Source organism: Taudactylus pleione, unplaced genomic scaffold, assembly GCF_031769625.1.
Source record: "Taudactylus pleione unplaced genomic scaffold, aTauple2 ptg000041l, whole genome shotgun sequence".
NCBI lineage: Eukaryota > Metazoa > Chordata > Amphibia > Anura > Myobatrachidae > Taudactylus > Taudactylus pleione.
In genome coordinates this window covers 13,217,916-13,234,306 of record NW_028284443.1, presented here as the reverse complement: position 1 = coordinate 13,234,306, position 16,391 = coordinate 13,217,916, and the positions used below count along the sequence as shown (strand labels likewise).

Sequence of the window (16,391 nt, the reverse complement as noted above, 5' to 3'; positions counted from 1 at the left end):
CCGGTACAGCAAACTGGAACACTGGAAAGCGAATGTAGCTAAGGAGCACAGAGAACTAGACACAGACTAGTTGTGTAAGACGTTGCACTGGCAACCTAGGAACTTCCAGACAGCCCTTAAGTACTCAAGGCTTGAGCTGGATTGGATGTCAGAGCCGACTGTGAATTATGCAGAGTGGATTGGCTCACTCATGACGTGACCAGATCCAAGATGGCGGCACCCAGCACCTGGCAGCGTCTGCACATACTACCAAATCTCCACTTTGCCAGAGACCCAGCGCTACCTCTCAGGGACCTGCCCGCACACCCCACTAACCACCAGCAGCCTGCACCCCCTCCAGACGGACCCTGCCAGACTGCCCGGACAGGTAAGTGCCAGACCTCCTGCAGCGCTCCAGAGCGGCACGTGACAGTAGTTGAAGAACGAAAAAATAGCAAAAGCAGAAATGAAACTAAATTATAAATAAAGACCCTGGTTCCAAAGGAGATAAACAGCAGTTTTGAATTGAAATGGTATCTGGAATAATCAAGTAATATTCATTGCTGTTACCAATTCAACTAACATATTACAGGATAATTCTAAGTTTATATAGCAACTGTACTTTTTTAGGCACATGAATTAAGCTATATTAGATAGAAATATTGTTATAAAATGGGACTGGGAGCCATGGCAACATGGAATATCATTTACTGTTGCAGGGCTCACTGTGTAAGTAATAATTCTTTTCTCCGAATACTATAGCAATATATTGGTAGAAGCCATTTTTGGTATTATGAGCAGACACAAACTGAAAGTAAGAAGAGAGTCAATTTCTGGCCATGCAATCAAGGGAAATACTACTTACCCAGTGCTTACAGGCCATGATCAAACAGGAAGTTCAGATTTCCATAGCAACCTTAGGGGCCTATTCAAGAACCATTATGGGCTTGTTACAAATGTAAATACTAGTTTCCACATGTTTTTTTTTAGTAGGATGTCTATTCATTAAGTCCCTGATGGGGCCGCCCAATATTCAGCAAACTCTAAAAACTATGAAGACGCAATACTGGTCGCAAATCCTTCAATTATCTGTCTTCTGAGTAGCCCTGTGGTCAACCATTTTTCTTGTGTGCAGGATTGCAGACAGAAGATATGACAAGCCCCTGGAACACAACGCCTGCGTTCTTTGCCGCCATGCTCCGTTATCTCCCACAAACGCTCCCTTGTTTGTCAATCACACTGCGAGTAAAAAGTTGCTGTGAGCGACTACAGTAATGTACCTTGATGCATGCGCATTGCGAGTTAGATGCATGTACAGATTATCTCTCAACTGCGAAAACATCAGCAAAGCCTGCAACTATGAAGCAGACCCTCTTATGAATTTTTGCAGAAAGTAAATGGTTGGAATAATAAATGATGTAACTAATATATAGCTAAAAATTAATAATATCTTGGGTAGTGCCATCAGTGCAGATGTACAGGTGGTTTTTCATGTACAGATCACTACTAGCCTCCCACGTCAGTGTCATTTTTAAATTTGCCCTGGGCTCCAAAATCCATAGTTATGCCACTGAACTTGGGACAGCATATACCTTGCCCAGGGCCAACGAGAGCTGATCCGGGCCCAGGTGACAGGGGGTGTGGCCTAATTGCGAGAGGTGAGTCCACGCCTCTTAGAAAAAAATATTATTGAAGCGGCGTTGTGCGCTGGGGAGGAGGGCGCTGTGTTCCCCTCAGCCCAGCGCACAGCCAATGGGGGGGCACGATCAGCATTATTGCTCCCCCCATAGGCATAAGAGACTGCTCCAGCTGCTGCTTTAGCAGCCACGAGCAGTCTCCCAGTGCAGCCCAGCATACAGCAGCATTTGCTGGGCTGCTGTGACTTAAGAGGGAGAGGGAGCGGTGCCGGACCTGGGTCCCCGCTGGGCCCCTGCAGCAAGCCCGGGCCCAGGTAATTTGTACTCCGGACCTCCCATTAGCCAGATCATTGACTCGCCTGAATTTAAATTGTCATTTATGTCCGCGGCCCCCTGGTCAGGAACTGATTTCATTGCTCGGCATGGCCCGCCCCTGAGTTGAGGAGCTAATTCATTCCCCTGCCTTGTTAAGTTGTTATAAGCAATGCCACTGCCAGCAATAGCATGTAGGTCGGCAGTTTACACACTCAACGTACGTGATTATGTCTCATGGCATGTGCACACCTGCTCTGTGTGTGTGGTGTCCTGTACCCAAGAAGAGGAGCTGCCTCAGCTGTGCACCGCAATGCCAGGAGGAGGAACTACCAAACAGTGAGAGAGACAGAGACAGCTGGCAGCTGCCTGTCTCAGACAGAGGTGAGGGGGCCCGTCAGCTAGCTTTAAGCTAAGATATTCTATCAATTAGATACAAACAAAGTGTATAAAATGATTAAATACAAAACAAGGGGGTGCCATTTTTTTTAACATCTTTTTATAGGAGCAATAAACAAGGTGAGTACAGATACTTGAGTCAAATCACTTATTTTACAACATATTGCACGTTACATTTCAAAATATGAACCCCAATTGCAATGTAGGTGGAGCAACCTAAGGAGGAGACAGCCCAGGGGCATCAGAACTGTTTTATGTTTAGGGGGGCAAGATATAATTTAATTTTGGTGCCCTACCCTTCAAACTTACCAGTTGCTGGGTGGAGGCTGTACCTTGGAGGGAGGATGACGCCGGCACCACGTATTAAGAGGAAGGCAGGCCCACCAGAAAGGAGTAGGCGGCACCACAGTTGAGCAGGAGACACCACAGTTGAGCAGGAGACTCAACTGCTGACAATTATAACATTCAAAACTGTTAACAAACAAAAAATCTAAAAATGTATTACAATATTAGGAGTAATATGATTTAATTATCATGAGCACAGTCATATAAATTTTTTTCAAGGTTCTATGTACGCTATCTAACAAAGAGGGTAGTAAAACAGTACAGTATTTGATATTGCTATCAAGGAAACCCCACCTTCCAGAATAAATGCAGAGGACAGTGCCCGTCAAAAATACTAATGACGGATTATGTGATTGCTTGTTTATGCCAATTTGTTGGGGTGGGGGGGGGATTGAGCACTGTTTCATTGAACACTGTTTTTTGTTTTTGTTTTCAAATTAATTAAATGCATTAGTAATAAACAGTGTGACTAACATGAGCTATATATCATGCCATCAGCACTATTTATTTCTAGTATATGTGACCTAATCTTGTGTGAGCTCCACCTGGTGGCCAACCTCAGCATCGTACATATTTTTAAACTCCAGTTTTCACCTTATCCATCAATGCGCTCAGTACTAGGGGGAATATTTTATAAAAGTTAGACTTTATTTGATTTTACATTCTGATAATTTTGTATTTGATTTGCATTGGATTTTGATCATCAGAGATTTACGAACGTCACAATCGAATGTGAAATCGTATATAACCAAATCCCCTTCAAAATCAAATATCATCTAAACACTGGTACTTTTACATAGACCAATATAGGATCCCCTGATTTACTAATATTTGAATTGAAATCGAACACAAAATCGAACACAACATCCCAAAACATTAGACCAGCTTCTTGCTGGTGATTTTAGCATGGTTCATAGCTCATCTATAAAATCAAATACAAAATCAAACACAACATCCCATAAAAGACTGGCTACATGCTGCTTATTTTAGCATAGTTTTTGTGTTAAAATAAAGAATAAAAAAAATGACGTGGGTCCCCTAAAAGTGCAACCAGCACTGGGCTGTGTGAGCCGATCCTGGTTGTGAAAATATTGGTGAAAAACAATAAAGGCTCTTACTAGTGGGGTGCATTGAAACAGCAGGGGGAGTCGCTTTACGGCATTCAGCATACCACACTAGTCAGCCCAGGCCAGGGATTCCTGTGGAAGTGGGGACCCCCCAATTAAGAGGTCACCCTCTACAGGTAACACCAGACCTGGGCTGAAGCCTGGGGCTATCTTTTACAACCCTGGTCGGTGCCTGCCAGGTTGATAGGTGTAAAATATAGAATACAACTGATATTTTCTTTTACATGGGGACTATAGATCCCAGCAAGCCTCCCCTGCATGCTGGTACTTGGAGAAGCACAAGTACCAGCATGCGGGGCATTAAGGGGCCGCTGATACCTATATTCAACCTGTAATGGAAATATTAAAATAAAGACAGTACACACACACCGTTGAAAGTAAAATTTTATTGCATACACTCACACTACACTCACCTTGTCCCTGGTGTTTGGTCCTCTTGTCAAGTAGAATACCACTGTTTGGATTTAAAAAATAAAATAATCACCTTACCCTTGGCGCAGGTTAGTCCTCTTCTCCAGTAACATCCCGGGAATTAAAAAAAAAAGAGAATGTAATCTTAAAACACGATATATTATCTGCATTTGAGTATTTTATAGAGCTAGACTACTGCCTGCACTGCTGCTGTTGTGCTCTTGTGAATAGTCTGTTGTAACGATTGCTAAGCACTGCGGGTGATACTGACTGGTACACAAAGACTTGGTGATAATAAATCCAGTTTGTTAAAGCTTCGGAATCCCACCAATATAAAGCCAGAGAGGCCCACACATTATAGAATGAAAAAGCCATAACTATCCACATTTTATACACTCATGCAATAGTATTATTTATTAATGTAATTAATATGAATCTGCCAAAAAAAAGTCCTTGTTTAGTAAAATGCCTCTAATGTGGTATTTGCCATTATGTTTTCTATCATTGCCCTGATGGGATATAAATCTAATCAGATAAAACATTTGTATACGGGTGAGCTGCAATCAAATACTAATTAGACAACTGATTGTAACAGGGCTAATTTTAAGCCAGTTGGGTACGGGATCCGACCTTCAGGATCCCATACCCAACCCGCAGAATACCGACAGTGGTACCCTGACAGTCAGAATCTCTACAGATTTCTGTATCCCACAGCCGTAACTAGACTTTTTGGTGCCCTGTGCCAGAGAGAGCATTGGCACCCCCCCCCCCCATTTTTTAAATAAGGACATAAGATAGTGCACCTGAAAAAGGACCATGGCCTCAAGGGTAAGGGGCAGGGAAGAGATGCCCCAGTGGTGCCCAGTGCCATGGCACAGGTCGCATGTAACCCTTACCCTAGCACTAACCCCCACCTAACCCCAACCCACACCTATTGCAGCCTAAACTAACACTCCGGTCTCACAGCCTAACCATAATTCTCACCTTCTATAGCCTAACCCTTCCCCACTACTGCCCAACCTTAACCCTCCCCCTAATCCTAACCCTAAGCATCCCCCTAACCCTAATGCTTACCTCCACAATCTGTGAGGATTCTGATAGGCAGGATGCTGACTACATCCCATTTAAGCTGGGTGCAAACTATGCGTTAAGTTGTTCAATCAGTCAACGAATTTTAGTGCATCTGCGGGTGTGTACAGACGATATGTCTTGCAGATATATCAGCACACCTGGTTGTGTTCACGGGCAACCCACCAACTGCCTGTACACTTGCCGCCGGTTACTGACATCTCAACTTCATGGGCAAATTTAGATTCCCTCCCAGTTGTGATGTCAGTCCAGACACATCGAGTGGCAAATTGGTAAGTGTGAATTGTTTTACTAATCGGTGGCCCAGTCTGCAGGTCCCTGGGTCAGCAGATATGTCACCCAGGTGTGTACCCAGTATTAAGCCTAGTTGTATCATGGTAAAAGGGTGAATACTTATGTGAAGAATGTATTGTCTTTTTTAATTGGTTTAAAATATTTTCAGGTATTTTTTTACATCTTCTGTAGTACAATATTTTGAATAAACCCATTTTAAATTCCTCGACGTAAGAGAAAATTCCAGTACTTTTTATAGCCACTGTTTTATGGGGTTTGTTGGTGGACTGTGAGCCCTGTTTTGATAAAGCATAAATGATAGATTACAGAGTTCAGGACTGAAATAAATGGGTAAAGAAAGCATAGCAAATTGATAGTATTTTGAAACTGCAGGCAACAATTGTTTGTACTTTCTGCCTAAATATTTCTATTCAAGTCAGTTGCATGACAAATTCCAGAAGCAGGGCCGCCATCAGGGGGGCACAGCCGGTACTAATATACCTGTCCTGGCTCTACAGGAGGGCCCACAGTGTTAGAGGCGTTATCATACTGCCTCTGTTTACTGCTAGTAGTCACTGGGCACTAGGAGGTGCGACGTCTAACATGCATCTGTTGTGGATGCGCGGCTCCTGTAAAGTCCCATAGTTAGACTGATGAAGGCAAGAGCACTGGCCCCCTCTCTCAGGTAGGCCCCCCTGAGGCTCTCCATTGCCACCAGCTCTCCTCACTTCCTCTCCTCCCCTCTGCTTCCATTGTTGGGCATAGTGCTGACTGCAAACTACCTTTTATCTATAGCTGTAAACAGTGCTTAAAGTGGTCCTAGAGAAGTGGTGGAACTCACCCCCCCCCCCTCTGCCTTTTTTTTTTTTTTTAAAAAGGGACAGCCCGTGCCTTAAAAAGGGCCTGGTCACACAATAGTATTCCCAATTCTAATTACATCACACAGTAGCACAATCTTGATTCACCCCTGATTCACATTACACTATATAGGAGTGTCCCTTATTCATGTATGACACACAGCAGTGACCCTTTAACACAATGCCCACATTTGTGCCCCTTATACACAATGCCCACAGTAGTAGTACCCCTAATACACACAATACCCACAATAGAAGTGCCCCTTATACAATGCCCACAGCAGTAGTGCCCCTTACACATAATGCCCATAGCAGTAGTGCCATTTATTGAATGCCTATTGCAGTGCACACAGTAGTGGTAGTGCCCCTTATTCAGTGCCCACAGTAGTGGTAGTGCCCCTTATGCAGTGACCCTAGTAGTGGCAGTGCCCCCAGTAGTTGTGCCTCTTATGCAATTCCCCCAGTAGTGGCAGAGCACCTTATGCAGTGCCCCCAGTACTGATAGTGCCCCTTATGCAGTGCCCATTATTCAGTGTCCAGAGTAGTGGTGCTTCTTATGCAGTTCTCCCAGTAGTGGTAGTGCCCATTATTCAGTGTCCCCAGTAGTGGTGCCCCTTATGCAGTGCCCATTATTCAGTGTCCAGAGTAGTGGTGCCCCTTATGCAGTGCCCCCAGAAGTGGTGCCCCCTGTAGTAATGACCCCTGAGTAAATGCCCACATTAGTAATGCCCCTGAGTAAATGCCTCCATTAGTAATTCCCTCAGTAGTAGTGCCTGCAGTAGTAGTGCCCCCAATAGTAATGCTTCTGAGTAAATGTCCCCAGAAGTTATGTCTCCAATATGAAGCCGCTTACACAAACCCCCCCCCAAAGAAAAAAAAAAATTACCTTAAGCCCCGATCCTGCGTCCACTGACTCCGGTCCACCTGGCTGCTCTGCTGAGCTATGGGAGAGACATCATGATGTCTCTCCCATAGTGCTGGTCCTGCGAGGAGGGAGACGGGTGCCCGCTGGTAACAAAATCTCAGCAGGCGCCCAGAAAATGGAGCCTCCCTGCGGCGCCGGGCTGAAGCTGGGTCAGAGGAGGCGGAACTGGTTCCATCTCCAAATTGAAGTGACAGAACGCAGTTCCGCCCCATTCCGGCCCACTTTAACCCCTGGCTGTAAATGGGTCATGGAAATGTGAGTTCTGACTGCAGCTTCGATGCACAGAGGTACTAAAAATTCCCCATGTGTGTCATTACCCTTCTTTTCTATACAAACTGTCCCACTGTGTTCTTTACCATTCCAGCCTCTGCCCCTCCATTATTTCCTCTGCCTCCTCTCCATGTGCACCTCTGCTCACCTCCATTTGTGCCTTTGCCCCCTCCCCATATGTGCATCTGTCTCTTTACCCATAGGTGCTTCTCTTTATATATGTCTCTGCCCCCTCACCAGTGGCATCATGAGGGGGTATGGGCCGCACCAAGGTGTCACCCTCGAACGGGTATACACCAAAATACTGTCTCCTCTGCAGTGTCAGGACCCGGGTGCTGCGTGACAGTCTCCTGCAACACCTGACTCCTGTCATAGAAGAGGAGCCAACAGTGCTGACAGCCCAGTCTCAAGGGGGCAGCCCAGCATCTCCTTGCCCCCGGAGTGAAGTAATGGGGATCCACCGCAAAGCCACGCCCCTTTATTTTAGGCCACACACACTTTTTGGGCACGCCTCCGTGGCGCAGGGACAGTCAGATTGTGCACCAGGTCCACGTCTGGTAGGTCAGCCCACTGTTACCTCCCAGGATTTTCCACTGAAATTTCCACTCTCTGTGTCCAACTTTGTTCTGCTAACCATCGGACGCTTGTGCAGTGCGACTGAAAACATTTGCCACTTGCATCCGATATTGACACTGCAACCAATTCTGAATCAAGCTCTTGATGTGTATTCAAATGTGCAGATCACTTATTAAAATTCTATATTCTGGTCCAAACTTAAATCTGTTGTAATTCGTTCATACTTGGGTTTTGTGTATAACCTATACTTAGGTTAGAGATATTATTATATTTTTATTAATTATTTTATACTATTAAAGAACGCTGAGACAACTAAACCATAGATCAGACTTAGTGAAAGGAAATACATTTTATTTTTTTGGTATGATTTTCATTAAATATTGCTGTATATTTTACATTAACAACAATACTGTCAAATACCAAAAAAAATGGCATATTACATCTATTAATTGTCATTCCGTCACATACATAAGCCTACTTAAATTGAAAAGAGAAAAAAATAATAAAAGTAAATAAATCATACATCACTATTTATATTATAAGATTACTTTACTGCAAAGTCTTTAATAGACAAAATAAGATCACACACTTTATTTTTTTAAGATCTATATATAGAAATAAAAAAATCAATACTACATTTTAGACCCTTAAATTTTTGTGTTTTTAATCCTTATATAATACCATTTAGAGAAATTAGTAGATGCATACTTTTGAAAGTTTTCCTCCAAACTACTAAAAATGTTATACACTTTTATCATTACATACAGACATTAATATAAATGCAAATAATGTTACCTATATGAAGTCACTATTTGCGATATGTGATATTTTTTTTCCTTGAATGAGGTTTAATTGGGTACAGTATAGTTAATTCATGTACAGTATAAGTCATATGCTATTATAGGGTTGCATTTTCCAGTATGCGCCGTTGCAAAAATAGTAAAGTTAAAAAAAAAATGTCAAAAAAGTAAAACTATATAATTGGTAGCGTTTGCTACCAATTTAGGAAACAAAATAAAATATATAAAATATATACTATTTACATTTTATTTTAAAAGTTTCTAAGCACATCTCTATATAAAGTATACATAAACCAAAGTTTCAAATGTTGAACATGTTATAGGCATGGTAAAAAATCTAAAATAAACAAAATACAATTACTTTAGGTCTAACACTGGGTACAAACTAGGACGACGGACCTGTCACCATACCGATAAACAGTCTGAGCACCGATTGATAAACTATACACACCATTCTGCCGCTCGATGTGTCTGGGCCGACATTACAACTGGGTGTGCATTTAAATATGCCTACTCGGTTGAGATGTCAATGTCGGTGGTCCCTGTAGCCAGTGTACAGTATGGACTATGGGCTGTTGGCGGGTCGCCTGTACACACATGAAGATGCACTGGTATATCTGCATGGATGTACACACCAGCCGATACACTCGCGATATATTGTTTGTTGATAAAACAAGTGATATATCGACGAGTTTGTACACAGCATAACACTATAAATATCTTTTGTAGTGTTTCAAACTCATGAAATAAAATTTTTGTTTTTTGACTTGCAAAAATATGTAAATTAATTTGTTGCAGGGACAATGTACTAGAGATGGGATTCTTAACCCTAACCCTCAAGTACCACCAACAGGTTATGTTTTGAGGAAATCAGTATGATATACCATCGGACGGGATTCCGGCAGTCAGAAGACTGACAGCGACATCCCGATGGTTAAGATCCCAACAAGGGCAGGTAAGTAACCTAACCCTCCTCCTCTCCCCCCCCCCCGTAACCCACCACCAGTGGTGCCTAACCCTAACCTCCCCCAGGTGGTGCCTAACCCTAACCTCCCCCAGGTGGTGCCTAAACCTAACCTCCCCCCGGTGGTGCCTAAACCTAACCTCCCTTGGTGTTGCCAAACCCTAACCACCCCTCCCCGCAGCCTTACCCTAACTCTCCCCAGTCAATGCCTAACCCTAACCGCACCCAAAACCTAACCCTCCTCGAGCGGTGCCTAACCCTAACCACCCCTCCCCACAGCCTAACCCTAACCACCCCTCCCCACAGCCTAACCCTAACTTTTCCCGGCCGATGCCTAACCCTAACCCCGGCCTAACCCTAAGCCTAACCATAAAAAACTTACCTTCGGGATGCTGATATCGGTATTTTGATACCTTTGAGATGCCGGCATCGGCATTCTGATGGGCGTCGGTATCCCGTCCGCTGGCATCTTGACCGGAACATGCACAGGTGAGATAATCTATTTGGTTGGGTCAGCAATTATTTTTCCTTCTTCCACAGACAGAAATCAATGCAAGAACTGTTCCTGGTAATTGAGGATAGTGGACGAGAACCCCTGTTTAAGAGTATGTTTACTCCGCACTTAAATCCTCTAAACAACTGTAATTTAAAACTGTTTGGAATTAACTAATTGCAACATTGTATCCTTTATTTTACATTGTAAAACACAAGAATAAATATTTAACACTTTAAACTATATTTAAACCCAGAGGGATGCAAGAGGTAATTACTTGTATTATTCTTATTTAAAAAGTGAATGTTGCTATTTTGATGTAACATTTATTTTGGATTTACACCCAATCAAGAAATGTACTGCTGTATTTACATAGCATGTGCAGTATAGAGTACACATTTTCTTTCTTTGATCTTCAAAGTACTGCAATGTAGATAGAGATTTAGATGAATCCGGGCTGTAGTAGGGGCAAAGATGCGGACAGTGCTGCCCCATAACATGTGACATAATGAGGTCACAACTAGGGGGCAGAGATAAGTTTAACATCCTAAGAATGTTCCGGACATCTCTACGGTGGATTTCCGCTGGGACCAGGGAGAAACTGAGTGCCCGTGCATCCTAAGAATGTTCTAGGCCAGGGGTATCCAACCTCAGTCCTTGAGAGCTACCAACAGTTCACGTTTTCCAGCTCACCTAGCTGGTGCACAGGTGTATTCATTACTCACTCACACATTTGAAAAGATCCACAGGTGAAGCTAATTATTTCACTTGTGATTCTGTGAAGAGACCTGGAAAATATACACTGTTGGTAGCTCAAATGACCAGGGTTGGCTACCCCTGTTCTAGGCTGTGGTTCTCTAGGCTGCAAGGTGTCATTCCAGGCATCCTGCATACCAAATACAGGTGCTACGGGGCAGTGTTGGTGCCCCCCCTTCCCTGTCTGAGATAGATTAATAGTTTTCAACGACATCTGGAACTTTTGTTCACTCAGGTCATCTATATTTGTCTCTATCATGTCCCATCAGAACAAAAGCTACCTCTTTTTCCACATACCTGATTGGACAGGTGAGAGGCAAGCTCAGATCCAGCTAGAGGAAGGTAGTGTAGCCATAAGCACAGTCATTCTTCAAGTTTTAGAATGTACAACTAGCTTTATATATAAATGTTCTAAATATACCACACACATTGTGATTGGATTTAGAAAAAACATGTTTTGTTAAAAATGGCCATATCAGACAGAAACTTTACACAATATTACATCATAAGACCTTTGCTATTTTATTAGAATATGTTCCAAATAACTTCAATTCAACCACATCATTCGTATAAAAATAATTCACCATTACAGATTTTATAAATAATCAATTTAGACATTTTATAAGATGTTAAGACCAGAGTTTAACATGAATGGCCAGCTTTACTAGCGTTAAAAAAAAAAAAAAAAAAACCTCCCCCCGCTTTATCTGGTCCATATGGTGTATGTCAACGTAATACTCCAACTTCTGTTCAAAGAAGAATATATTTCTTGAGGTAGACTTAACAAATCAGGGAAGGCACTTGTGTGTTTGATGCATACAGCCCTAGGAATCAGACTATACAATTGTACAATGAAGTACGAAATGTACATACCGCACTCTGCACTATGTCTAAAAATGAATGTTACAAATACATATTGATGAGCACTACAATATCAGAAAATAAAGTGATACAGAGATGGAGGTCGGTAATGGTATGAACATGCCATGCATCCTGCCCTGCAGGCCACCAAAATAAAGCAAAATTGATATACAATAGTAAAGGATGTTCCAGTAGGAGATGACACCTTTAAGACTGTTTGTGAACTTTCGGGGGCACCATCATACAATATGGGATAAATGAGATGACACTGCTTAATTTCACCTTCATGTGTTAATCAGTTGTTTAATAATCCTGCAGTAAAATTCATAGTAGAAGGTATTGTGCTGTTTGTAGGAACAATGATAGGAGCCCAGTCGGGATACGTCTGAAGATTAAACATTGGAATTGCCCATGTTGATATACAAAGCATTACCACCATAACTCCTAGTATATTGATACCTAAACCGGCTTTTACCTAGGGGAAAAACATAGACAAATTCAAATATTTCATAAAGCCATGGAAAAGGAAAAAGTCATGACAACTCATTTCAAAAGGCAACTAAGATAGCAAATATGTGCAAGTTATTTTCATATATGGTAGAACATGAGAAAGGAAGAAACTGCTTCCACTGGCCATTGCTTATTATATGCATAAACTGCTTTTTGTTTTATAAAAGATTATTTAGTGATTGTCACATGTCGGCATGTGAAATACTTATTTGCCTTGATAGAGGTTAAAAATCTGTGCGGAAAGAAGCAATATTTATATGTATTCACTATATATTATTGTTGGTTGTGCTGAAAAGTTAATACAAATAGTCTTCCCTTATCCTAGTGTAACACAGCATGTGTACTGTATTTGCATTGTGTTGGGTACCATAAACATTTTGTAAGAAAGAAGTAAATGACGAGTGAGAGAGTTTGGAGTCAGAGGTAGGGATTCAGGATTGATAAACGCTGCGGATGCGCAGCGCTGCCCGGCATGAAAAAACAACTTAATAGCGCATGCGATCATTAGTCCCGAAATCCAGAGATTGGACGTTCCAATCAAAACCCGCCAATTTTAGGCCTAAATCCCGGGATCCTGCTGATCCCTATCCCAGGATTGGCCTCGCTAGTCAGAGGCAATTGACAGTCTAGCAAAGCAAAAGTGCCATTATATGTGGATGAGGAATGTTCAGCATTTTAAATTATACTCCGTCCTAGTATTCCAGCAGCAGTTGTAGGGACCCAGACTGCAAACTCATTGGATTTTAGTGGGCTAACTAAGTACATGATGACCAAAGTTGAGTATCCCTTTAAAAAAAATAATCAGTATCAAAGTGTGTGAACATTTTATTTAGGATAGGTGGACATATTTTTTGGGGGGTTATCCCTATAGCATGATGTTTGCATACTCCACACAATACATCCTTTGCTTCCTTTTAGTTGCCAAAATCAAAAACACAGATGGGATGTAGTTAGGAAGCTGAAGGTCTAAATGCCGACCACCGGCTTCCGGACTGTCTAATCCCGGCAAAGTACTAATGACAGGCAGGCCCGCCAAGAGCCGCGGTGGGCCAGAGTAACATGGGGGCATGGCCTAATTGCAGGAGGCGTGGCCAAGCCCCATTCTGAAAAAAAGGATTTGCAGCGCTGCGAAGCGGGGGCGCTCTGAGCCCCCTGAGCCCGGCGAAAAGCTGGGGGGGGGCATGATCAGTGTGATCGCTCATCTGCACAGGCATAGGAGACTGCTGTAACTGCTGCTCAGCAGCCACGAGCAGTCTCCCACTACAGCTCAGCACACGCTGTGTGCTGGGCTGCTGTGATGGAGGGGGGCGGCGCTGGGCCCCTCAGGAAGCCCGGGCCCGGGTAATCTATACCCGCTCCCCCCACCTCTCGGCGCCCCTGATGAAAGGCGTTGAAAACCCAATGCCTGTCATTAGACCTGCAGCCGGCGATATTACCTACTACATCTGCATAGATATTGCATAAGAATAAGAAATCACACCCACTAATTCTAGGCTGGTTACAGTTTTCCAGTGGCAACAACTATAACCATCATGGGAAAACTGGGACACATTTGGTGCTCAGTCACGGAAAATCCAGTATGGTCTTCCTTCTCCTAATGGCCACACAAATCATGTTGAGATGTTTATATAAAAATTACGAGTCAACTTTTATAACTGTTTATTTTGTGCTTCTGTATGTTTGCTGTAGACCATTTATTAACATGTGTATGCGTTTGCCTCAAATAAAAACCATATACTAAAAACATAATGTCCACTTACCATGTCTATAACTTGTAGATGACCATAGGAAAATACAATAGCATTTGGTGGATTTGCTACAGGAAGTAGGAAGGCGAAAGAGGTACATAAAGTTGTGGGGATAAGTACATAAAGTGGATTCACATATATTGCTTCAGCCTGTGATGAGATGGGAGGAAAAAAAAATTCCATTAAGAGTAAAACTAAACATCACAAACTGAAACTAATATTTATTAGAGAACTTTATCTTCAACAAAGGAATATTTTCAAAAATGAAATAAACTCCCTGATATATGTGGCCAGCTTCTATATACTTTTGTTTCTCATGCTGACAGAGACAACTTGGTACACACCTGGGCCACTTGTCCGCCGACCCAGGGTTCCACAGGTCAAGCGGCCGGTTGGTAAGCCAATACACAATTACCAATATGCCGCTCGATGTGTCTGCTCGGACATCACAACTGGTCAAGCATATATATTTGCCCACCCAATTGAGATATCAGTCACCTGTGGTCCCTGCAGCGAGTGTAAAGGCGGTGGGCGGGTCGCCCATACACACAGCCAGATACACCGATATATCTGCAGGGCCGTCGTCCACAGACATATCTTCTGCACACAGATCTGTACAGTACAGATGTACTATGCCATATGTCGTTCATCGGCTGATGGAATGACATATCGCATAGTGTGTAAACAACATAATAGAATGAGCAGATTTGGCAACCTGGGGTTGCAATCATTTGTTGTACAGTATGTGACAATGAGGGTTATTATGAAGCAAAACATAAGAATGGTTCATATAGTATCTCTGTATAATGGAATAGAAACATTTACATAAAGAATACAGTTGTAAATATAAATAACTTTTCTAAATAAGCAAATTTTAATCGACTTTTAAATCAAAGCGAGATTGCAGTTTTCCAATCATTATTATTACATATTTTGTTTGCACTCACCAGTGGTGCTAATATTGGTAAGAAAATAGTGATTGTTGCAGGATTGCTGGCAACTTCAGTCACTGAGGTTACAATTATACATGCAATGAGAACCACTATCCATATAGGGAGTGAGCCAAGTGGAGTCATCTTGTTCCCTATCCACTGAGACAGTCCAGAGACCTGTACAGAAAACGAAAGTTATCAAATCCTCTGATGTGTTTTCTTTAAACTATAAAATGTTGCTTATTGGAAATGTAAACCATATACAGTACATGCCAGTTATTGTAAACATCATCTAAATCATATATAAATGCATGCACTGCATTCCTTCATACTGTAGTATGCGATACATTTTTTACGGGATCGCAAATCCCGACGCCGGAAGACCGGCAGCAGTGAAGATCCCGACAAGATAACTAACTATCCCTAACCTTTCTACCCCCCTAACTAAGTTTTAGGGGTGCCTAACCCTAACCCCCATCCCTAGTGCCTATCCCTAACCCCCCCGTAAGTTCCTAAACCTAACCCACCCCCTCCCTGCAGCCTAAACCTAACCCTCCTGGGTGAGGTGCCCAGCCCTAACCTCCCGCCAGGGGTGCCTAACCCCCACTCCCACTAGACTATCCCTCCCAGGAGGGTGCCGTGGGCCCCTAACCTTGCATTGTGTTGGGTACCATGAATTTTTTGTGTGCGATTTTGGAGTCAGAAGTAGGGAGGCCAATCCGGGGTAATTTTTTAATTCCTGATTGGCTGGTACTTTATCTTCGTTCACTTTATGCATTTAAATATTACTTTTTGACCTGAGGGTCTCGGCGGAAATTACTCTTAAACTGGGCATCCACTATACAATTTTCTGTCAGATATCTATCCAATCTGGCTGGTTTAAATTAAAACCTGGTAATGTATGGGAGCAAATGACAATCATCCATTTGCTCACAAACACTGGAAAATAGCCAAAAATGGTTGTTCAGACAAATTGATTAAAAAACACACAAATGTAACCAATTTGAACATTTTTTTTGTCCTTTTTTCAGTGTTTAAAACCATATGATCGACTGTCATTTGCTCCCATACATTACCATGTTTTCAATCCAACCAGCCAGATATCTGACAGCAAATTGTTTAGTGGA

General features: G+C 42.6%; 1 protein-coding gene across 2 annotated transcripts in view; it reads right to left on the bottom strand.

The window, feature by feature from the left end:
* Positions 1 to 10,739: 10,739 nt before the first annotated feature.
* Positions 10,740 to 16,391, bottom strand: part of SLC13A1 (solute carrier family 13 member 1) — a 118,915-nt gene continuing 113,263 nt past the window's right edge. For both annotated transcript variants that reach the window (XM_088456106.1, XM_088456110.1), the window contains exons 15-17: positions 15,280 to 15,441; positions 14,345 to 14,482; positions 10,740 to 12,549 (exon numbers count right to left, since the gene is read on the bottom strand). In XM_088456106.1, the coding sequence (XP_088312232.1) occupies positions 12,370 to 12,549; positions 14,345 to 14,482; positions 15,280 to 15,441 (480 nt within the window). In that variant the 3' untranslated portion in view covers positions 10,740 to 12,369. The remainder of the gene's footprint in view (positions 12,550 to 14,344; positions 14,483 to 15,279; positions 15,442 to 16,391) is intronic.